This window comes from Pelodiscus sinensis, chromosome 8, assembly GCF_049634645.1.
Source record: "Pelodiscus sinensis isolate JC-2024 chromosome 8, ASM4963464v1, whole genome shotgun sequence".
In the NCBI taxonomy this organism is placed as follows: domain Eukaryota; kingdom Metazoa; phylum Chordata; order Testudines; family Trionychidae; genus Pelodiscus; species Pelodiscus sinensis.
In genome coordinates this window covers 17,300,767-17,325,231 of record NC_134718.1, presented here as the reverse complement: position 1 = coordinate 17,325,231, position 24,465 = coordinate 17,300,767, and the positions used below count along the sequence as shown (strand labels likewise).

The window sequence follows — 24,465 nt, the reverse complement described above, 5'->3', positions numbered from 1 at the left end:
CACTGTTATTTCAACTTATATCCGATTTTTCTTGACTCATTTGCCTTTTTAATTAGCATTCAGTTTTTTGGATAGTTTTCTCCTTTACAAATACTAATAACCAACCCCTGGATGACTGGTCTGTGTCTCCTCAGTTGTAATGGTACACAGACGAGAAGAGTTCTTGTTTTTATAGGAAGCAAAACTGCCTTTTCCAAGCAAATGACAACCCTTTCTTTTGAGGCCCAAGCTATATTGGCTTACCCAGTCTGTAGAAATTTGAGGAAGTTGAGATATAGATCCAGAGCTGGATCGGAATTTAGAAGAATAAACAAAGTCCTAGATCAAAACAACCATGTGCCTTGAAAAGGTTCAGGTTTGCATCTAGATCTCAATTATAGGTCTTGGACCTTTCTGTAAATGTGAAAGGTTTGAGTATCTTTGTCCCTAACTTTCCCTCTCCTTTCTGTAAAATGGCCTTTGTATTTTCAGCTGTTAGCTTGGACCAAACTGGGAAAGTGCTGAGAGATCATGAGAGATATGTTTTCCCCATGCTTTCTGGCCTGATGAAAAGCATACAACAAAGTTTCATGAATAAACATGTCCTTGTGAGACTTCAAACCAAATTTTGCAGACTCAATCACTGCAGATAATGTGCATGAGCACCCAAAAGTTTGTATTTGTACCCTGCTCTGTATTTATTCAAACTAACTCCAACCCTTTTGAGAGTCCACAACACCTTATGCATTTTCAGGTGTGATGTGTGACTCTTAGACTGTTACCGGCTCATAGCAGGGTTGCCATTTTTCTAGAGGCTTATAGAATATTGTGCAACCTTAAACACAATAAATATTAAAACTCACCCCTCAGAGCTTTCAACATACAGTATATGGATACATAAAAACTAAACAAAGGTTACTGTAGGCACTGTTGAAACTTGTAATCATGCAGGGAGGTAAGGAACACAAAATAAGCTCTGTCCCATATCAAATACCACCCTTCCCACTCCTAAAATTTTATCACAATACACAATGCATCAGATTACTTTAAAAATGCACTGAAGGCCAAATTGTGAGGTCTTTACTGAGCCATGTTCCTTTTGAAACCAATATGAATTTACCTGTGCGTGGGATAACTAAATGCTGGGTAGGCCTTAGAATTTAGTTCTAAGCACATAAACATAAACCTTTGTGTTCCAGGATGGAAATATGTAAGAAAAGTTTTCACAGAGAATACCCTTATGGAAAATACACAGCTTTGTTTAATGATTTATTCTCTAGTGCTGCACCATTCTACCTTTCTGTATCCCACTACTCAACACTCTCCCCCTTCCAATAAATTGTGCATTGGAAATGGCAACTGTGACTGATAAGACTTGTCTTTCCTTTGATTAAAAAACTGTTACTTTAAATGTTTGGAAATTAACCATGAGCTCCTCCTAAGAATCAATTGGATTTGAGTCTCTGTACAAACAATCGCTCTTTCATTCTAATGTGTCATGAAACCGATTTTTGTAAATAGGTCATTCAGAGACACATCTTGTGATAGCTAGTGATGTCTAACTGCCAGCTTTCAGTTGTACAAGCATCATGAACAACATGATGAAACAGAAAAGTCTTAAATTCACATACAGATCATTCACAATACATTTTAATAGCCCTCATTTGGGGATTAACTGGCTATTTTCCCACTCAAAACCTTTGATTCTTCATTACTCACAATTGCGCTCAGTTATTCCAGAATAAACACTGCAGTCAGGGGATTTCAGTGACAACAGGGGAATTACTTCAGATTTACATCCATATTTCAGAACAGAATTTGGCCTAAATTCTCTTCCAGTCTCTGTTCAGTGTTTGAGAAAAAAAATGTAACAAGGTAATGAAGTAAACCGATTACTTGACTGATTGTCATGGTGAATAGAACAAGTGAAGTTAAATAGGAATCTGAAAGATATGCAGTTTGATTTGGTTAAACCAAATAGAGCACAATCCAGTGCTCCTTATCTAGAAAAAAGAATCTGTTGAAGTGACCCAAACCTGACAAAATAGGGATAGTATATTCAGGCCCTAAAATGGCAATCTTCTGTATTACATGAAATTAAAATATACAGATGAACATGCCATTAACAAAACATATAGTATATAAGTCTAGATATTTCTTTAATCTTTTGGTTACCTGAATACAAATTAATACTGGTAGACCTCATGGGACAACCTAACCTCCAACATTCATTTTCTAAACTTAGTTCTTAGCCCAGCAGAAAAAATATACTTCACAGCACACAGTTTATTTGCAGTGACATATAAAATGAGACGGACAACAACCAACACTGGTTTAAGGCAGCTTGTTTGACAAGCAGCTCATGATAGATTGAAAGAGAAATGCAACAGTTATCCACATGACTTTCTTTCAATATTTCATTGCTTGTAGACCACGCAGAACCTTTCCAATGTGGAACCACCTTTAATTAAAGTTAGCGTACGTACATGGTGTCCTCCGCTGGTTTTGCTTTGCGTCATGTGTCTGCATTTATTTAGCTCAAAGCTGTACCGTGTTACTTAGTTTTGTTATCAACCTCTGCTTTCTCAATCTTCTGTCCTGTGAGAAACTGCCAGATTCCTCCTCTGTAGTTCTCATTTCCCAGGGCATAGACAAAGGCATTAACTGTTGGCACAGTCTTGGCAATAATGGCAGGAATCTGTTATAAGACACATGCACACAACACAATTTTAATTTAACGTAAAAATGTTGTAAGAATCAGCAAAAACTGTAGTGAGGATCTAATGAGCTTGTGTAGCTTCACCACTGTCTAGCCCTGAGAAATGCAAGGTTTGCCACTTCCCAAACCACTTCTGTCTGGGTTATTTTTTAAAAGTGAATTTGGTGCTTGGGATGAGTTTTGAGTCAACTAAAGGTGAGACCTTCACCCACATGAAAGGAACGATACAGACTAGAGAAGATGCTCCCAACTGCCTCGCCACGGCTCTCTGGCTAGGAGGGGACCAGCTCCAAAGTGAGGAATCAGTTCGCTGTTTGTACTCAGGATTTTACAGTGGAGACAAAAAACAATGCCCAGTTTCTGATTTAGGCATCACTCTAATGTGAAATCAACTGAGACCACAAACTCATCTTAGATGGGATACTGAACACCAAATATATGGTATTAGCTTTTGCTTACCTACAAGTTGGGGTGGATTTTAACCAGCAAGCTACAGCTGGAAGGCTTCATTTGTTATTACTGAACCTATTCACAATATAAATGTTTTGTTTTGAAATTGAATAATACAATACTTCATGCACTTTTCCTAAACAACCATCCTTTCTATATTTTATTATCCTTCTTGTTTCTACAACTATGAAACAAAGAATCTAGAGAAAACATTAATATCCCCCCTCCAAGTTCAGAACAATATTTATTCAGAGACGGATCTCTGGGAAAAGTAAACCTTTTAAGAGTGACAGAGAGGTAGCCATGTAAGTCTGATCTTGGTAAAACAAAAAAAGCAGTCATATAGCACTTTAAAGACTAACAAGATAGTTTATTAGGTGATTAGCTTTCATGGGGCAGACCCACTTCTTCAGATCAGGTGGGTCTGCCCCATGAAAGCTCATCACCTACTAAACTATCTTGTTAGCCTTTAAAGTGCTACATGACTGCTTCTTTTGTTTTACCTTTTAAAAGTGGTTTTACTAATTAAAGATTCGCTTAAGAAATGAATGCCCCACACTGGAAAACAATGGGACCAAAACCAGCTCTGTAGAGTAATACTACTTGAACTTAGATAAAAAACTAAACAACCGAGTAACACTCAGGCCACAGATCGAGAGCTAAAATCAGCTATTGAAGCAATAAGTGAAGTTTATTAAATTGTTCGCAGTGATGTGGGAGGGGTGGCGGGGGGGAGAGGGGAGGAAGAAAGGGGGCAAGAGAATTGACAGGTCCCTGGGCCAGGTATGAAAGAGGGCCTTGACTCCATGCTCCCGGAAGGGGCAGGATCTTGGATGGAAGGGGCAGGGCTGGAGCCAGTCTGCCCCTGCCCACATGGCAGCCCTTCAACGCTGACCGGGGCTCCAGAGGTGATTTAAAAGTCCCAGGACTCCAGCCACCACCACTGCCGCCGCTGCTACAGTAATGGGGTCAGTGTCTGGGAGTTGTCCCCTTCCTCCTCTTCCCCTGTTGGCGGGCCGGGTTTGCAGTCACTTGTGGTGATCTCACTAATACAATATGTAACTGTCATTGCTATACGTAGCTGCTTTTAATATCATGGCTGAACAATTTGCTATGTAGAAATCATTTGCTTATTTATATATCCTGTGTCCAGCTATTGATTGGTGAAATATCATCACGTGGTAGGAGCATGTCACAACATAGCAAGCACAGTGTGAGGGCTTTTCAACATACCATGCGGAGTTTTGGTGAGATGAAAGTCACATTCTCAACTGCAGCATAGAAGCATAAAAGGGAGTAGGGACCCCAGCAAATGACCAGCGTCTTCACTGGTAAACTTGTATTGAACTGAAAAAACAAAACCCCACGCTCATTCTATTACACAGTTATACGCGGATTTAAACAGCCTGGACAGACTCAGTAACCTCATATTCCTTGCTCAGCATCAGCAGGGGAATTTTAAATAGAAGACACACGTGGTAGAGACTGTCTTCACTTAGGGCTGCCAACCTTCTCATCCCAGAAAACTAAGCACCCTTGTCTCACCCACGGTCCCACCTCTGCTCCACCCCTTCCCCAGGCCCCACCTTCACTTCCTCCATCCCTGTTCCCTCCCTTGATTCCGCCCCCCTCATGTCCTCATTTTTACTGCAAGACCCAAGCAGACATATTGGGGTTTTTGACAGCTTATTATGCTAAGTTCGGGCTTTATTTGTTGCACGACTCTAGAACTGGCAGCAAAATAGTCTGGAAAGGTAGTTAAAAAATGAAGTTTCTAAAAGGTTTTAATGATTCTTTCCCTCCCTTCTTCCCATTTTTCATAGCCAGCTCGGTGTGTTTTGTTCCCTAAAGTAAGTGCAATTTTATGCACGGAATTAGCATCACATATTATCACAACTGTAATGGGTCCATTAAAGGCTCACTCCTGAAGCCCGAATGCAAATCCACAGCGAAACAACCACAGAAATTCACCTCGTCCATATACCTATATACATCAATCTGTAGAAACTGACTCCCACATCTACATGCAGCTACACATGTACACATCTTGCATGCACTGGCATATATACTTTCAAATTATTTATTACCACAATTATTATTTAGTGCCTAGAAATCCCAAAAAACACGGGCACTACAGGAGAGAGGCACAGCAGGTGGGTAGGAGGAGGTGTTAGGAGAGGGTATGGGGAAGGGTGGCTACAGATTATCAGAGTGGAACTAGAGGAGGAGTGGACACAGGAGAAAGGGAAGGGCAGGTGCAGAGGTCAGAGAAGATCGGATGGGGGGCAGGTCCCTAAAGGACTGAGGGGAGTGAGAAGGGCAGGAGCCAAGACAGGAGAGGAGGGTGAGGGATGGGGGGGCAGCAGCAGGCACCAGGGAGCAGATGGGGGAGGAGAGGGTCGGAGACATGGCAGCAGAGGGGAAAAGGGAGAGGTTTATAACTTGGGTGCCATAGTGCCACATTTGTTCAATATCTTTATTAATGACCTGGATGAGGAGATGGATTGCACCCTCAGCAAGTTTGCAGATGACACTAAGCTAGGGGGAGAAGTAGATATGTTGGAGGGCAGGGATAGGGTCCAGAGTGACCTAGACAAATTGGAGCACTGGGACAAAAAAAATCTGATGAGGTTCAATAAGGACAAGTGAAGAGTCCTGCACTTGGGACAGAAGAATCCAAAGCATAGTTACAGGCTGGGGACTGAATGGGTAAGAAGCAGTTCTGCAGAAAAGGATCTGGGGATTACAGTGGATGAGAAGCTGGATATGAGTCAACAGTGTGCCCTTGTAGCCAAGAAGGCTAATGGCATATTAGGGTGCATTAGGAGGAGCATTGCCAGCAGATCCAGAGAAGTGATTATCCCCCTTTATTCAGCTCTGGTGAGGCCACATCTGGAGTATTGTGTCCAGTTCTGGGCTCCCCACTACAGGAAAGATGTGGACGCATTGGAGAGGGTCCAGCGGAGGGCGACCAAAATGATTAGGGGGCTGGAGCGCATAACCTATGTGGAGAGGCTGAGGGAGTTGGGTTTGTTTAGTCTGCAGAAGTGAAGAGTGAGGGGGGATTTGATAGTAGCCTTCAACTTCCTGAAGGGAGGTTCCAAAGAGGATGGAGAGAGGCTGTTCTCAGTAGTGACAGGTGGCAGAACAAGGAGCAATGGTCTCAAGTTACAGTGGGAGAGGTCTAGGTTGGATATTAGGAAAAACCATTTCCCTAGGAGGGTGGTGAAGCACTGGGATGGGTTACCTAGGGAAGTGGTGGAATCTTCACCCCTAGAGGTTTTTAAGTCTCAGCTTGACAAAGCCCTGGCTGGCTTGATTTAGTGGGGGTTGGTCCTGCCTTGGGCAGGGGGTTGGACTTGATGGCCTCCTGAGGTCTCTTCCAGCTCTGTGATTCTATGATCCGAAGAAGCACACATGAACTCAATTCTGAAACACAAGCCAAAACTCACTCTGCTTGTAGGTGGAAAATCTAAATTTAATTGGGCGAGCTTCTTGTGTTATGTTAGTTAATCAGTAAATAACATTTCCTTATTCCATTGTTCCACACCATTCATGATTTTATAGACTTCTAACACATTCCCCCACCCTTTAAAATATAGGGGGATATACCTATCTCATAGAGCTGGAAGGGATCTTGAGAGGTCATTGAGTCCAGCCCTCTGCTCTCAGAGCAGGAGCAAGTACCATCCCTGACAGATTTGCCCCAGCTTCCTAAATGGTCCCCCTCAAAGGCTGAACTCACAATCCTGGGTTTAACAGGCTAGTAGTCAAACCACTGAGCTATCCCTCTTTCTTTTGCCAAGTGTTTTAATCTCTTCTCATATGGAAGCTATTCCTTACTCCTCATTATTTCTATTGCCCTTCTCTGTACCTTTTCCAAATCCAATATATCCTTTTTTCAGATGGGGTGACCAGATCTGCATGCAGTATTCAAGATGTGGGCATGCCATGAATTTACATAGAGGCAATATGATATTTTCTCCCTTCTTATGTATCCTTTTCTTAATGATTCCCAATGGCCTGGTCAGTGGTGCTGACCAGAGGTACTAGGATCCCTTTTTGACTGGATGTTCTGATCCAAACCCAGACAGCTGGTCACCCTATTCTCATTCTGCTCTCAGCTCTCCCCTGGATGTTATTTGGATGACATTGTGTGGATGTGGCTGCCAATTTTAAGAGCCCCCCTGCTGGGACAGCAGTAGCTGTTGGCCCGTGAGGGCTATTTCTAGAGAGTGGACATAGATCATGGGGTGACAGAGCAAGATGAAGCATGCAAGGTCCCTTGAAAGCCCTGCAGAGATGCTAAAGAAGCAAAACAACAGGGTGCAGGGCAATGGAAAGCTTGCAAAATGACAAATGAAGGATGATGTGTGGTTTTTTTAACATCTCTAAGAGGGCATTAGAAACAGGATGAAGCAAATATAACAAATAATACAGAAAATTAAATAAGATCATTGATATCAAGCCAAACACATAGGCTGGGTCTACATTGGCACCCCATTCCAGAAAAGGGATGCTAATGAGACCAGTCGGAATTGCAAATTCCGCGGGGGATTTAAATATCCCCCGCGGCATTTGCATTTACATGGCTGCCGCTTTTTTCCAGCTCGGGGTTTTGCCGGAGAAAAGCGCCAGCCTAGATGCGATTTTCCGGAAAATAACCCCTACTTGAAAGTAGGAATAAGGGATCTTCCGGAAAAGGGGTTATTTTCCGGAAAATCGCGTCTAGGCTGGCGCTTTTCTCCGGCAAAACCCCGAGCCGGAAAAAAGCCGGAAAAAAGCGGCAGCCATGTAAATGCAAATGCCACGGGGGATATTTAAATCCCCCGTGGATTTGCAATTCCGAAGTGTCTCATTAGCATCCCTTTTCCGGAAAGGGATGCCAATGTAGACACAGCCATAGTGTTGCCATTGTCTCTCTATATTGCAGGCCTTTCTGTGGTTCTCATGGCCATAGTATTTGAGTACCTCACATATTAATATCTGTGTGTATATTGAACTGTATTTTAATGCCTATACATTTCCTGCATCATAACTCAGATTACAGAACACCATATACTATTGTACACCATCCTACAACAGACATAAGCTATCAGACTCTTTCATAAGCTCACTGAAAAAATATGGTGATCTTTGTTAAAATAATATGTTGCTTATGTATATATTCTGTATCTTACACAATAATCTGCTAGGACAAACCTTTATCTCAAATTTTAACACGAGAATGAATTTGATAACGGAGGGAGCTCTGTCTAAACTAGCCAGTCAAGTGTAAAGCCCACTGACGGTACCATATGTGCCTGAGAAAACAAGTTACATAAGCACATTACATCATCACAAACCTAGCCTCCAGAACATTTCTGAAGAAACATTTCCTTTGTTTCCACCTCATAAAGATTTTTGATTCATCCTACCCAAGGGTGTACAAGTCACATTTGTAAAGCCAGCCTCTCCGCCTGACCCCATTTGGAAATTGAGTCCTCATAATGTTTCCTTTTCAGTGTTGTGGCCTCAGAGACTTTTCTGTGCTAAGACTTAAGTAAGTAAAAATGAGTTTTCATGAGCAAAGCTGCTTTGGATTGTTATCTATATCCCAAACACCCTTTATTCAGTCTCAGCATGCACGTGTTTTAGCATGTAACCTGGAAAGGACTTTCGCAAGGGAGGGGGTTGTTCCAAAATCTTGGTCAAAGATACTGAGGATGGGAGGGACAGTGTGTTTTTACCCTCATACCTCACACAAGCAAGCTTGCTTTGGGGGGAATTTGGAGAATCCTCCTTACCTTGAACTGTCCACTTTTCTTGAATTTCTGCTCTATAGATTGGTAAGCTGTCAGCATGATGAAGATAGGAATCACAAAATTGAAAATGGCCATCACAAAAAGGAATGTGACGAAATTTCTGGTGGGTAGAAGAAAAAGTCCCCATTAATCATTTTTGGAGGTTGTTTGTTGTTTATAAAATGCACTAATCAGAGTGTACACCAGCACACATGCAATATTTGAAAGAGTAATTAACAATTCTATATATTACCTTACTATAAAATTATATAAGATTGCAGGGAAAAGAAAATCCAGACCTCTTGTAATCTTTTCTCAGGTAAAAGCCTTAAAGTATTTATATACTTATATTGGTAAAAATGCAAAGAAAAAAAAGTTTTAGGGGAAGCAGGCAGGCTTTGTGGCATGTTCTGAAGCTCAGTAAAGTTGCACTTGCATGGACCAGCTGTGGAAATGGACTCTGGCAAGCAGAGATTCTCAGTGAAAACACCCCAGCACCATCTCCTCCTAATTTAGCCTTAGGTCCTATTGGCTCAGGAGTTTCATCTATGGAATACCATCTGTTTGCTGACATCACAGTTCATGTCAAAATGATAATGTACTTAATATTGTGTAATATTAATATCCTCACCCTCCCACCTGGGAGCAGCAGGACTGCCAACACTGGCTGCCCTAGGCATGATAGGGGGGCACCCTGAGGATGGGGAGGGTCCTGGAGCGGCCAGCAAATTGGCCTGGGAGTGCAGGTTGGTTGGCTTGAGTCCCCACCTCTGGGAGCAGCAGAACGGCCAACACTGAAACTGGCTTCTGTGTGGGGAAGGCAGAAACCTTTAGGGTGTCCCTTATCTGGGCTTCCTAATAGGGCAGATGGTGCTGGGGACTCTTACTGGGTGGGGCTTGAGCTCACACTCTTTGGGGCCCCAGGCCTAGCCCCTAAGCCACTGCATCACCTAATGTTTAGGGTGTCCCTTATCTGGCCTTCCTAATGGGGCAGCTGGTGCTGGCTGTGGGGATGCTCCCCGGATGGATGGGCCTTGAATCTAGTACTTAGTGATAGTACCTGGAATCCAGCACTGACTGCTGGTCTTGTCCTGCATTTCACAGAAAACTGAGGGAAAAATACCATGGGGATCCTCACCTGTCTCCTTTGGTATAGTCCAATGTGCAGCAAGTTCTTAGGGGCTCATAGTCATATTCACCCCACCCCAACAGTGGCATGACAGACCAAAATGCAGAGAACACCCACACAAATATGACCATTGTGATAGCTGTGCTCCATTGGATCTTACTTCCTGCAATGCAGAGAAAAAACAGAATCTTAAAATATGAACAAGGACTTTTAACTTTCCCTTTTCTGGGATGGGTAGGCAGAAATAAGAAATGCTATTTCCCATTTAATGCGATTATCCAGCCTTCACTCATTTCTGTGAAACTACTGCACCCCACATGGTGGGCCTCCTGCCTAAGGGCTATAACCAATCCCTATACTAGGATAAATAGCCAGGTTTGGGCAGAAGGCAGATGCCAGTGGTGCTGATGGAAGGAATCCCTCCAGGGGATACAGTGGCATTGGAACTACTCTGGCTCTTAGAGCAACACTGCAGTATCTCAGTTCACTCCTCCTCTAATGTCACTTGGCCTATATGACCAAGCCTTTCTGTGTAGTGACACACAAATGGGGGTGCAGCACCCCCATAAAGGCAGCTCAGATTCTAACCCTCTGCTTCCCTCCCTCTGATTGGTAGTGGAGGGGTGAGTTTTGACTCTAAGAACATCACCTGACGAGTCAGGTACCATCTTCAAGCTAAGGATACTGTTGCTGGGAGGAAAATGCCAAGGTGCAATTTGTTGTGCCTCAGCCCTGGCTCTTCAAAAAAACCCAGTGAATATTACAGCCTCTACTTAGCCTCTTCATGGGCCATTTGCACATTGAGACATGATGGGTCACAGTGAGTGAAGGACATTTCTCTAAATGGTCTCTTCTTGCTTGGATCAACCCATCTTTGCCAAGGTGACTTTTGGTCCTGGTGTCTGTGTGGGGTTGTACAGAGCCAATGTTGTCTAGAATCCAGGTGCAAAGTAATATTAAAAACTCAGGATATGATCCAAAGTGAGTAGTAATTGCTTTGTGCCATATTTTACTGCTTGATGCATAGATGCAGGGACATCAGGCTAATTTAGGCGGAATTACACTGGCATAAAACTGTAATAACACAGTGATACATCAGTACAGGACTTCAGGAAGCAGGAAACTACTCTCTTTTTTGGCATACTTTTATCAGACATCTAGTGCATCACTGCTCAGCTTTCCACAAAACAGGAGGTACATGTGGTACTGTAGTTAAAATGTTCTTTTTTTTTAAAGCATCTCCACTAAAGAGCTTTTCATGTGTTTTAAAAATAAGTTTTAAGAATTTGGTCAGGCTAGATACCTGAAGGAAATAAAAATCCCATACAAACAGAGGGGCCAGAGAGATAAAATGGGATTAAAAAAGTGAGTGTTCAGCACAAAATGGTGTTTTGGTCAGAAATAATAGAATCATAGAACACTAGAACTGGAAGGGTCCTCAAGAGGTTGAGTCCTGTCCCCTGCCCTCGTGGCAGGACCCAGTACCATCTAGACTATCCTTGATAGATGTCTATCTAACCTGCTCTTAAATATCTCCAGAGATGGAGATTTCACAACCTCCCTAGGCAACTTATTCTAGTGTTTAACCACTCTGACAGGAAGTTTTTCCTAATGTCCAACCTAAACCTCCCTTGCTACAGTTTAAGCCCATTCTTGTCCTATCCTCAGAGGCTAAGGAGAACAATTTTTCTCCCACCTCCTTGTGACTCTTGAACACCACTATCAGGTCCCCTCTCAGTCTTCTCCTTTCCCAACTAATCAAGCCCAATTCTTTCAGTCTTCCTTCATAGTTCTCTAGACCTTCCTTCCTTCATGTTCTCTAGACCTTTAATCATTCTTATTGCTCTTCTCGTTACTTTCTCCAATTTCTTGAAATGTGGTACCCAGAACTGGACACAAAACTCCAATTGAGGCCTGATCAGCGCACAGTAGAGCGGAAGAATGACTTCTCATGTCTTGCTCACAACACTCCTGTTAATGCATCCCAGAATCATGTTTGCTTTGTTTGCAACAGCTTCACACTGTGGACTCATATTTAGCGTGTGGTCTACTATGACCCCTAGATCCCTTTCTGCAGTACTCCTTCCTAGACAGTCGCTTCCCATTCTGTATGTGTGAAATTGATTGTCCTTATTAAACTTCATCCTATTTACCTCAGACCATTTCTCTAGTTTGTTCAGATCATTTTGAATTATAAACCTATCCTCCAAGGCAGTTGCAACCCCTCCCAGCTTTGTGTCATCTTCAAATTTAATAAGCATACTCTCTATGCCAATATCTAAATCATTGATGAAGATATGGAACAGAACCGGTCCCAAAGCAGATCCCTGCGGAGCCCCACTTGTTATGCCCTTCCAGCATGATTGTGAACCGTTAATAACTGCTCTTTAAGAATGGTTATCCAGCCAGCTATGCACCCACCTTATAGCCCCATCTAAGTTGTATTTGCCTAGTTTATTGATAAGAATATCATGCAAGACCATATCAAATACTAAAGTCTAGATATACCAGGTCTACTGCTTCTCCCTCATCCACAAGACTCGTTATCCTATCAAAGAAAGCTATCAGATTGGTTTGATATGATTTGTTCTTTACAAATCCATGCTGGCTTTTACCTATCACCTTATTATCTTCACCTTATTATCTTCCAGGTGTTTGCAGATGAATTCCTTAATTACCTGCTCCATTATCTTTCCAGTTTTCTATCTAAACTGACTGGTCTGGAGTTTCCTGGGTTGTTCTTATTTCTTTTTTATAAATGGGCATTATATTTTCCCTTTTCCAGTCTTCTGGAATCTCTCCCAACTTCCATGATTTTTCAAAGATGATGGCTAAAGGCTCAGATACCTACTCTATCAGTTCCTTGAGTATTCTAGGAGGGATTTCATCGGGCCATGGTGACTAGTAGACATCTAACTTTTCTAAGTAATTTTTAACTTGTTCTTTTTTATTTTATCTTCTAAACTAGGGGTGGCCAACCTGTGACTTGAGAGCTGCATGCGGCTCTTCACCGCAGTGTGGCTTGAGAAGCGTCCCCCCCCCCCCCCGGCTTGCAAAGCTGCCTCTGGCCCCCGGTGCTCACCAGATGCTCCCTGTGCTGAGCTGTCTGGTGTGGCAAAGCAAAATGGCGCCAGCAAGATGGCCGCCGGGAGCTTGATGTGGCCAAAAAGTCAGACTGGAGTTTTCATTTAAAGGGGCAGCATCCTTTTTTTTTATGGCTCAACTAAATGCAGTGGGTGGTGGGTAGTGAGCGGCGGGAAGTTTTTTTTGATCAACAGTTTTTTCCCCTCGACTCTTTGCGCTATGTCTACCACTATTTTGGCTCTTTGCCTGTGACAGTTTGGCCACCCCTGTTCTAAACCTACCTCCTTCTCACTAGCATTCACTATGTTAGGCATTCCTTCATCAGACTTCTCGGTAAACACCAAAACAAAGAAGTCATTAAGCACCTCTGCCATTTACAAGTTTCCTGTTATTATTTCTCCCTTCTCACTGAGCAATGGGCCAACCCTGTCCTTGGTCTTCCTCTTGCTTCTAATGTATTTGTAAAATGTCTTCTTGTTACCCTTTATGTCTCTAGCTAGATTGAGCTCATTTTGTTCCCTTGCCTTTCTAAACTTGCCGCTGCATACCTGTATTGTTTGCTTATATTCATCGTTTGTAATTTGTCCTAGTTTCCACTTTTTATATTACTGCTTTTTATTTTTAAATCATATAAGATCTCCTGAGTAAGACAAGATGGTATTTTGCCATACTTTCTATCTTTCCTATGCAGTGGAATATCTTGCTTTTGGACCCTTAATAATGTCCCTTTGAAAAACTGCTAACTCTCTTCAGTTGTTTTTCCTTTTATTCTTGCTTCCCATGGGACCTTACTTACCAGCTCTCTGAGCTTACCAAAACTGGCCTTCCTGAAATCCATTGTCTCTATTTTGCTGTTCTCCATTCTACCATTCCTTAGAATCACAAACTCTGTGATTTCATGATCACTTTCACCCAAGCTGCCTTCCACTTTCAAATTCTCAATCAGTTTCTCCCTATCTATTAAAATCAAATCTAGAACAGCTCCCCCTAGTAGCTTTTTGAACCTTCTGAAATATAAAGTTATCTTTAATGCAGTCCAAGAACTTACTGGATAGTCAGTGCCCCACTGAGTTAGTTTCCCAACATATGTCTGGATAGTTGAAGTCCCCCATCACCGGCAAATCCTGCGCTTTGGATGATTTTGTTAAGTTTTTTTTAAAAAAGCGTCATCCACCTCTTCTACTTGGGTAGGTGGCCTGTAGTAGACCCCCTAACATGACATCACCCTTGTTTTTTACCCCTTTTAGCCTAACCCAGAGACTCTCAACACATCGGTCTCCTGTGTCCATCTCCACCTCAGTCCAAGTGTATACATTTTTAATATATAAGGCAACACATCCTTCCTTTTTCCCCCACCTATCCTTCCTGAGTAAGCTGTACCCTTCTATACCAATATTCCAATCGTGTATTATCCCACCACGTCTCTGTGATACCAGCGATGTCATAGTTGTGTTTATTTATTAGTATTTCCAGTTCTTCCTGCTTATTACTCATACTTCTTGCAAATGTGATTTTATAAATAACATTTTGGGCTATTTCTTTACTGTAGGTCAAATATTCTAGAGCTCACTTTATTCTTGCTCACTTTATAAATTATATTTTTTCTAGATGCAGACATAACCTGTGATCTGAAGTTATGTTTTTTGGAGGGGGGAGGGGATTGTGCATCATTACCTATAATAAAGTTTCTTCCAGATAAATTATTCTGTCTTCGGTAAGTATAATTGTGCAGCCTGGGCTAGAGATGGGTTATGAGAAAATTGATAGAGGTACTTGCCCTTCATAATTTTATAGTAAAAACTGATTACTCATGCCTTTGTGCCTAGTACCATAAAAATCAGAGGAATGGGTTAATAAATTAAATTAATGGTTGGTAAATTTAGACTACATAGGGAGTATTTTTTCAGAGAAGGCAGGCAGTCCATGGAATTTGCTGCGGTGCAGGTCAATGAGTCAAATACTCTGGCTGCTTTTAAAAAGGGATGGATAATTTTCTTATAAAGATTACCATTTATAGTTATGCTGAGGTAAGGATAATCAAATCACATGCTACAGGGCATAAACTAATCTTCACTGAGGCTGGAAAGCAACCTTCTCTTCCTCAGTTGGCTAGGAACATTCTGGGCTATTTTCACCTTTGTTCGAAGAACCACGAATTGAACACTGCCAGAGGTCTATTATTGGACCTTTTATCTCATTTAGTAATCTTGAGTTCCTATGTTTTTATGACACATGGCATTCTGGGAGTATAAGCTGGAGACTAGGGATGTTGTTATTAAAAAACATATCACAGTAACCTCAAGCAGTGGCCCCCAAAACATGACAGATCCCCCATTACTGTAGCATACTGTCGTACTTTATTTCTACTCCCTCTTCTTCTTTTAAACACATGTATTGGGCAGGAAGCTTTCACAAGAAGGGGAAAGCGAGGTTTGAGTGGGCTTCAAACCAGTGAAACTCTGAAGACTGACAAACAATTTCAAACAACTCCCAAGTTGACTTTTAAGGAGCAGTTTAGGATGTAGATCAGTGTACTACCTGATTAATGCCAAGAAAGGTCCCCAGTCATATAAATAATGGCTTGCTATTATGTTAAAAAGAGTCTCCCATACAATTTTCCCTTTTAGCCTATGACAAATTGCATTCACCAGAAGGACGTGTGTTTACAAATGGGAGATATATGGGACTAGACAATCTATTAATTTGTTTTTCCTTATGAACAAAATTGCTTCCTCCATAACCAAATCAAGGAAAACAAGCTCATCATTTAACAAGCAAATTCCCACTAATTGTATTGAATGGTAACATACTTACTGAAAAATGTATTGAGGATATAATTATTTGTGCAAGTGATAAGGTAGAGTGAGAGAAGATCTTGTGTGGAAAAGCTGGGCAGTTCTCTTGAAATTTAGAAAAAAGCCCTTAGTATCAGATGCACCCTACTCCCCTCCAGAGGCAATACATTTAATACTTTTATGATCCCATTGGTTTTAGAAAGAAAACATTTGGCCTGAATCAACCTCTCCCTCCGGAATTGGACTGAGGTTATTATATAATATATTATATATATCCCATATAATATCTAATATGGGATACAATACCCCACACCCTCCCCAATGGTCAGCTTTCTCCTTATGCATGAGAGACATGTTTTTCCTCTTTCCGTCAATAAAAAGTGACATGTTTGCAGAGTTTCACCGCAGTGAAATAAATCAACGATAAAAGCTTTTACCCGTCCCTGAACTGGCAGTGTACCCAAATGAAACTGAAGCAAAATACAGGACTATGTAGCACTTTAAAGACTAACAAGATGGTTTATTAGATGATGAGCTTTCGTGGGCTAGACCCACTTTTGATCTGAGGAAGTGGGTCTGGCCCACGAAAGCTCATCATCTAATAAACCATCTTGTTAGTCTTTAAAGTGCTACATTGTCCTGCATTTTGCTTCAGCTACACCAGACTAACACAGCTACATTTCTATTACTATTCCAAATGAAACTGCTCACTGCTAGATGCCTAGTTGAACCCCCGTTCCTTCACTGCTGTAGGGAATAACTTTCTCTGTAATAATAAAATCATTTGAAATCACATCTAATTTTACCCATTTTCTTCCTAACTGTCAAGAAAAAGTTCCCTTAGGTTTCCTTTCTTAAAATAAAAATTCTTGATCTGTGGTTACTTCTCTTGGGTTTTGGGAGAAAACAGTTGCCCTGAGTTCTTAATCTGTGCAGAGGAAGGTATAAAACTCCTGAAGTATCAACTTTCTCCTCACATGTGACAATCACACCGTTTTCTTTAAAAACCAATGTTTGCTGATTGAAATTCCTTGCTTTATACATAAAAGCTTAGAGCAGTGGTGGGCAACCTGCGGCCCACATAGAGCCCCATTGGGGTTCTCTGTATGTCCCACTAGACATTTTGTTTACTGTTGCCCATGTGTAGGGGTGCCAGATTCCGCTGGTTTCCATCCTAGTTATTTTCCTATCAGTATTACTAAATTGACAAGCACATAAGGCAAGGACATGTGAGGGGAGGTGTAGTATGCTGGTTGAACACTATATTGACTGAGCGCCATGCGCTCCCTCTGCATTTAGTCAAAGCGCTGCTATGGCTCACCCTGTGAATTCTAGGTGCATAAGCGCAGTTAGCAAAACTACCCTGTCTTGGGAGACTGCCTTCACTGTGACAATCGAGTAGCCTGCTAAGATGAAGGAAGGCCACTCATGCAGCCACTCACTAGTCTAGGTCCCCCATCACTGGCTTAGAGTTTTCCACGCATCTTGGGGAAAAGGATGATTTGCCACTTCCAGTAGCCTGGAGGCTGATTAACCACTTTGCTCCAGAAGCGGCTGGATGAAGGGAAGATCAAGGTTCAACTCTAAGGGTTACCTTCTTACTCCTGTGTTAGCTGAAAGGCTCCACTGCATAGAACAATCAGATGAATTCACAGTTTTAATGTCCTTTTCACACTAAACTTAAGAGTCCCCAAAGAAGATGAATTTAGAATTTTTTTTCCTGTTTTTTTTGGGGGTGGGAGGGGGCGTGTTTGGTATTTTTGTTTCAACCATCTGGCAACCCTACCCACCATAGTACAGGCATGCAGCTCACATGAATGGTAATGGGCAGGCCCGGCTTTTGGGCAAGGCGAGTGAAGTAGTTGCCTTGGGCCCCGCATATTCAGGGCCCCGTGCTGCCCAGCTCCCGGCCCCGTCCACCTGGCCACTCACTCATTGCCCTGGCTGGGAGCCACACAGCTGTGCGGCTCAGCGTGCTGCCTTGGGCCCCGCGAACTCTTTGGCCAGGCCTGGCAATGGGAGTTGAATTTTTGGAGTGAGGGCATGATCTGAACTAGAGTTTTGATGTATCAGATTTATAGAGAGCAGGAACAGTGAAATACTTTTCCTCACAATCAGAATGTGAAATCGTCCTGCACTACAGGCTTTTAAAACGACTCTGTTCTTTTCCTTTTCCTTGAAATCTACAGTAAGAGCATTGCTATTGGCTATCAGTAAGTAACAATTCAAGCAAAATAAAGAAGTTTACTTGTGTCCTAAGGGTCCATCTGCCTTAGGTTTTGAGAGAATACTGAACTGAATGGGTAGGGGAACAAAGCATGTGCAACACACTCCACAAAAGGATTAGTCCAATATTGCAGACTATACATTGTCTTTCCAAAGCTATATGAGTCCAGCTCACTTATCAAGTGGTGGTGTTGCTGTTCTGATTCTAAATATATTTCAGTGTCCAAGGGATATTAGTATGCATGCTGCTAATGGCTGGTGCTATCCCAGGGCCTTTGTGTGGGCCTGAAAGGAACACTTTTCATAGCCTGAGCTGAATTCTTGACAAAAGCTTCAGAACAAAACCATAGCAATCCTTTTGCAGCCAATGGAGTGAAGTTGTCCTAACAAATAGCTCATGGCATGCTCACCATTTGCTGTTTTAATCACAGAAATACTGTGTTTCTCAGACTTTGTGATTACTAAGGTAGCTGTTTGCATGGGAATTGGGGAGGAAGAGTCTGTTAACCAGCAGTTCATTTTTGAAGACATTTCTTTACAAAAGGATCTCTGAAAATAGATGTGCCTAGATAATATGGTGCAGTGCTTTAGTACAATAAATAAAGGGATCAATTCACCCATGAAAATAATCAGGGATGCAGAAACCCTGATTGCAAAACACCAGTTGAGAAGGATGTTGTGGCAACTCCATTCGGTGGTAGGGTTCATAGCTAGTTTTTGAAATCCCAAAATGGAAATTGCTGACAACTTTGTGGTGTTGCGAGGTAACGAGAGCGTTCCGGCATATCCCATGGGCAGTGTTGGCTTCCCCAACTGCAGACCTCCTGTGGCTAAGGAGTGTAGGTCAGCGTTAGGAGACTAGACAAATGGTTCAGAGTGTGGAATTTCCACAGGAAATCCCATTTGCAATTTCTTGTTAGCCAAAAGAATGTTGAAGTCTGGGAAACAAAGATTCAGCTTTTCATGTTCTTTTTCCTAGATTTGTTTTCTAAAAAAAAAAAAAAACCTTAATCTTAGGATCCTCTTGAGCATCACTCAGCACAAAATATGAAGGTGGCTTTCTCTTTGTACCTTCTCCACTCAGTAATGGGGCTCTCTGGAAAGTGGTTTGGCTCCCAGCACAAATTATAACAACCTCTGCATAGCTGTCTCCACTTAGAGCTGTACAAGCCAGCACACATTAAAACTGAAATCCTATGCATGCTTGCACAAATTTAAAGGGATCCTGGGAGATGACCTAATTCAGTAGAAATTTCCACTCACTTTGCAGATGCACATGAGCACAGTATCCATAGAACATAGATAGTTTTATAATCAAAGCTTGTTTACATCCTGATATCTTAACCAATTCTGAAATATTTTTTACAAGACCACCCAAAGGTATTTGTGCTCAGAAGTATTTAGGATCTTAATGTCCACTGATATCTATTTCCCTGTCAAATACTGCATTGCTATCATTTCCAACTGAGATGCTAAATCTTGGTTAAAAAATGTCAGAATTTCTTTTTTAGCAGAAAAACAGAATTTCCTTCAATTTCTCAGAGTTTGAAAATGGCTCAACAATTTTTGCTGAAGCTCTTGGGAAAACTTTGCTCCCTGACTTATTGACATGTCAATAAGAAAGAGGACAATTGAGAAAGGTGCAAGAAAATGACTCTGTAGTCTAGAACATAAGCACTTGGGTCATCTTAATATGGGCATAGATTCATAGAGCTTAAAGAGACCTCAGGAGGTCATCAAGTTCAGCCCTCTGCCCAAGGCAGGACCAATTCCAACTAAATCAACCCAGCCAGGGCTTTGTCAAGCCGAGACTTAAATACCTCTAGGGATGGAAATTCCACTACCTCCCTAGGTAACCCATTGCAGTACTTCACCACTCTCTTAGTGAAATAGTTTTTCCTAATATCCAACCTAAACCTCCCCCACTGTAACTTGAGACCATTGCTCCTTGTTCTTCCATCTGTCATCACTGAGAACAGCCTCTCTCCATCCTCTTTGGAAGCTCCCTTCAGGAAGTTGAAGGCTGCTATTAAATCCCCCCTCACTCTTCGCTTCTGCAGACTAAACAAACCCAAATCCCTCAGTCTCTCCTCATAGGTCATGAGCTCCAGCCCCCTAATCATTTTGGTCACCCTCCACTGGACCCTCTCCAGTATGCCCACATCCTTTCTGTAGTGGGGGGCCCAGAACAGGACACAATACTCTAGATGTGGCCTTACCAGAGCCAAATAAAGGGGAATAATCACTTCTCTATATCTGCTGGCAATGCTCCTCCTAATATGCCATTCACCTTCTTGGCTACAAGGGCACACTGTTGACTTATATCCAGCTTCTCATTCACTGTAATCCCCAGGTCCTTTTCTGCAGAACTGATACTTACCCATTTGGTCCCCAGCCTGTAACAATGGTTGGGATTCTCCCGTCCCAAGTGCAGGACTTTAAATTTGTCCTTGTTGAACCTCATCAGATTTCTTTTGGCCCAGTCCTCTAATGTGTCCAGGTCACTCTGGACCCTATCTCTGCCCTCCAGCGTATCTACCTCTCCCCCTAGCTTAGGGTATGTCTACACTACCACCCTAGTTCGAACTAGGGTGGTTAATGTAGGCAACCGGAGTTGCAAATGAAGCCCGGGATTTGAATTTCCCAGGCTTCATTTGCATATTGCCGGGCGCTGCCATTTTTAAATGTCCGCTAGTTCGGACTCCGTGCCCGCGGCTACATGTGGCACGAAGTAGGTAGTTCGGATTAGGCTTCCTATTCTGAACTACCGTTACTCCTCGTGGAACGAGGTGTACCAGTAGTTTGGAATAGGAAGCCGAATCCGAACTACCTAGTTCGTGCCGCGTGTAGCCTTGGGCACGGAGTCCGAACTAGCGGACATTTAAAAATGGCGGCGCCCGGCAATATGCAAATGAAGCCTGGGAAATTCAAATCCTGGGCTTCATTTGCAACTCTGGTTGCCTACATTAACCACCCTAGTTCGAACTAGGGTGGTAGTGTAGACATACCCTTAGTGTCATCTGTGAACTTGCTGAGGGTACAATCCATCCCCCCATCCAGGTCATTAATAAAGATGTTGAATGAACAAAACCGGTCCTAGAACAGATCCTTGGGGCACTCCGCTAGAAATCAATTGCCAACCTGACATTATATTCTGTCTATAATACATTCTACCTATTTCTAATATGGACCTCTATCCGGCAGCTGAATGTGTGCAGAGTGTAATTGCAATCACTTGGGCATCACCCAGGTATGAAGGGCTGCCCATGCAGATCAGATTGGCAAGTGGTGCCCAACTGTACACATGAAATTATATGTATATAAGGGTTTTGGATAGCTTAGGTAATCAATGCCATTTTGATCAATATTTGCAGGTGAGCTGGATGCTGTCATACACCTATGCTACGAAATATGAATCCAAATCCATGTTCAAGCACTTACTATTTTCCCTACATGGTCAAGATCCCATCATCACATATTTTATTGATGTCTCATCTTAGACAGATGTTAAAAGGTTTTAAACATAAATTGGTGTATAATTGTATTTTTTCAATGTCTTCCTATTATTGCGATTAAAGGTTTTTGCATCTAAACCAGGCCTATTGTAAAAGGAAAAATCAGTCAATGGATTTTTGGATTTTACATTGTAGCACTTACTGGTACAATAGTGATGATACCGGTCCCAGGCAACTGCAGCAGAAGAACTAATGCTTGCCAGTGCTGTCACAAAGCCCTGAAATCCATGAATCTGACAACCATCAGAACCATAGGGCCAGTACCTGCCGGCAAATACAGAAATAATTCAAAATACAATAGCAATAGGTGAGGCATATTTGACAACTGAAATAATTAGGAAAAAATAAAATACATAATTGTTTTCCTGTTTGAAATTTGTAAATGCTATTAATAGCACGGTCACCATTAGACAGGCTATAGTTGCCAGTACTTACTACACAGTGTTGTCTGATATAATTTATTTTTTCCCTGTATTGAAAATAGACCCCCATCTATTGTTGTGGTGTTGGTGAATGGCGACTTTGTTAGCAAACAATCTACATATCATTCAATTATACAGCATCAAAAGATATATGCACTGAGGGCGTATAACTTGTCAATATATTTATTAAGCCCATTTAGTAAAATTCATACAAAAATGGAAAGCAGTAACAAAAGCTTTATAAAGTGAAAGGAAATGCAGTAGAACCTCATTGAATGGTAATGTGCGCACAAACATCATAGTCACAATCAAAGATTTTTTAGGGCTACATTTTAATCTCAGCCTTCATCACTCCTGTTTTTTTGTGGATGTACAACTGCAGGCAGAGTTGAAATCACTGGGTGACTGCACTTTCTATGTGCTCAGATGATCCCTAACACCATGGTACATGAGCTGTGCTACTAGATGTTTCTAAATCCATATTTAAATACTCAAATAGCAGTGGTCTGTCTTGGAGATACGAAATAACTCAGGTTCCATTTCAATTATTGGGAACTGTAAGTGCTCAGCAGCTGTGAAAAGAGGCTCCTTCTATTTAGGTACATGAATATGGATTTAAGAGCTTTGCCTTTTGGAAAATGTGGTCCTGTGCTTGAACATCAGGCATTGACCTGGCCATCAAAGTGATGGCAATTGCGGGCACAAAAATGTGTCTGCAATTATTTGTGCTCACAATTTGTGGTACAAAAAGGATTGTCAGCTTTCGCAAGAATAGTTTTGAATATTGGACTTTTTAAGTATTTGGTGTGCAAACCTTGCACCGGCTAAGAAGGGGTAAGCAGACACACTGGGTCCAGGCAGTTCCATGCCACTATACCTGCAAAGCATGTGTGGCTTAATGGGTAGCTTTAATGGGGAGCAGGCCTACTGGGTAAAGTAGGCGACTGTGGAGATGAGCTGGCCTACATTCTGAACTCCTGAGAAAGAGTTCCACTGGAACTTCTGTGCCCTGATACCTTACTGTGGCATGGCTAAGTCCAAAAGGAAAAAGCTTGAGATCTGTAGATGATCTGACACTTTACCTTTGACTTCCACTTATCTGATGTCTTTATCCTCTGGAAAAGAGGGAATGGGCAGAAACTAACCCAGGGAACCAGCAGTATAGCACATTAGTGGTGCGTCTACACAGCACCCTTTCCTCAAAATTGCGTAGCTTATTTTGAGGTAATTTTGTGGAATGAGGGTTACAGGGATGCCAGAATAGCGTGCCCGTTATTTTGAAATGTATGCAGAAATAGCTATTTCGGGATAATTCCGGTATCCTGATATAGCTCCACAGTGTAGATGTAGCCTAGTAATGTAGGGTGCAGTTGTCTACATTGGGCCCTGGATTGGAATCTGGTGGGGAAGGTGTACTTGGGTCCCCCTACGAAGGGCAAGCCGGCTGACAGGCGTGAAAAATGGGGCAACTACACTGGGGCCTGGTGAGTCTAAGGGGCCCAGGGCTCTTGACTGTTAAAATGTCACACGGCATGCTCTAGAAAGCACTGAGGGCTGGGAAAGAGGCTTGCTATGGTCCAGGTTGTGGCCCAACACTCTGGTCATCTGAAGAAGTGGGTTGTGCCCACGAAAGCTCATGATACCATCTACATGTTTTGTTAGTCTTTAAAGTGCTACCAGACCATTTGTTGTTTTTTAAGAATTCACAAGCAGTCATTTATAGTTATTGTATTACTGTATTGTGAAGTGAAATTAAAACTAGACTACAGTTTTTGAAAGAAATCAAAGAGGTAAATTTTAATGCTGACTTTATTTTATTTTTAGGCTCCAAATCAGGGCAATATCCCTATTTGACTTCAGTGAGATTTAAGTACATACAATATGTGCATACGTACTGCTTGCAATAGGGATGGACTTAAAACATATTTAAGTGCTTTTCTGAATTGTGAACCTTATTGTTCCCATTTACTTTGTTAGTTTGCAAAATTCATTAATATACAGGTAAATTATAAGCAGGGAGCCTAGTTTTTCACGATAAATCCCCTACATTTTCCAATAAAAAGTATAAACATCTACATTTTTCTGCTATTAAAATGAAAGGCTGAACTCAGTTTTCTAGCCACAATATATATATTGATATAAGTTAACACAGTGTCTTAGTGATATGGTAGAACCCCATTTACCTGAACCAACATTATCTGGCCTCCATATTAGCTGAAGCACCAGGATTTTGGGGTGACAGAGGCTAGGACTCTGGCTGTCAGTCCCAGGTGGCCAGGTTGTCAGCCCTAGACAGCTGGTGGTTTGGTTAATGTGGAGAGCTAGATCTGTGTTTCTCAAACTTTTTTTATAAAGCACCCCTT

The 24,465-nt window shown here is 42.0% G+C and overlaps 1 protein-coding gene across 3 annotated transcripts in view; it reads right to left on the bottom strand.

The window, feature by feature from the left end:
• Window positions 1-1,015: 1,015 nt before the first annotated feature.
• The window catches only part of RGR (retinal G protein coupled receptor), a 29,364-nt gene continuing 5,914 nt past the window's right edge, over window positions 1,016-24,465 (bottom strand). For all 3 annotated transcript variants that reach the window (XM_075935770.1, XM_006112388.4, XM_006112389.4), the window contains 5 exons: window positions 21,823-21,944; window positions 10,070-10,223; window positions 8,935-9,052; window positions 4,382-4,495; window positions 1,016-2,677 (listed from right to left, as the gene is read on the bottom strand). In XM_075935770.1, coding sequence (XP_075791885.1) covers window positions 2,534-2,677; window positions 4,382-4,495; window positions 8,935-9,052; window positions 10,070-10,223; window positions 21,823-21,944 — 652 coding nt within the window. In that variant the 3' untranslated portion in view covers window positions 1,016-2,533. The remainder of the gene's footprint in view (window positions 2,678-4,381; window positions 4,496-8,934; window positions 9,053-10,069; window positions 10,224-21,822; window positions 21,945-24,465) is intronic.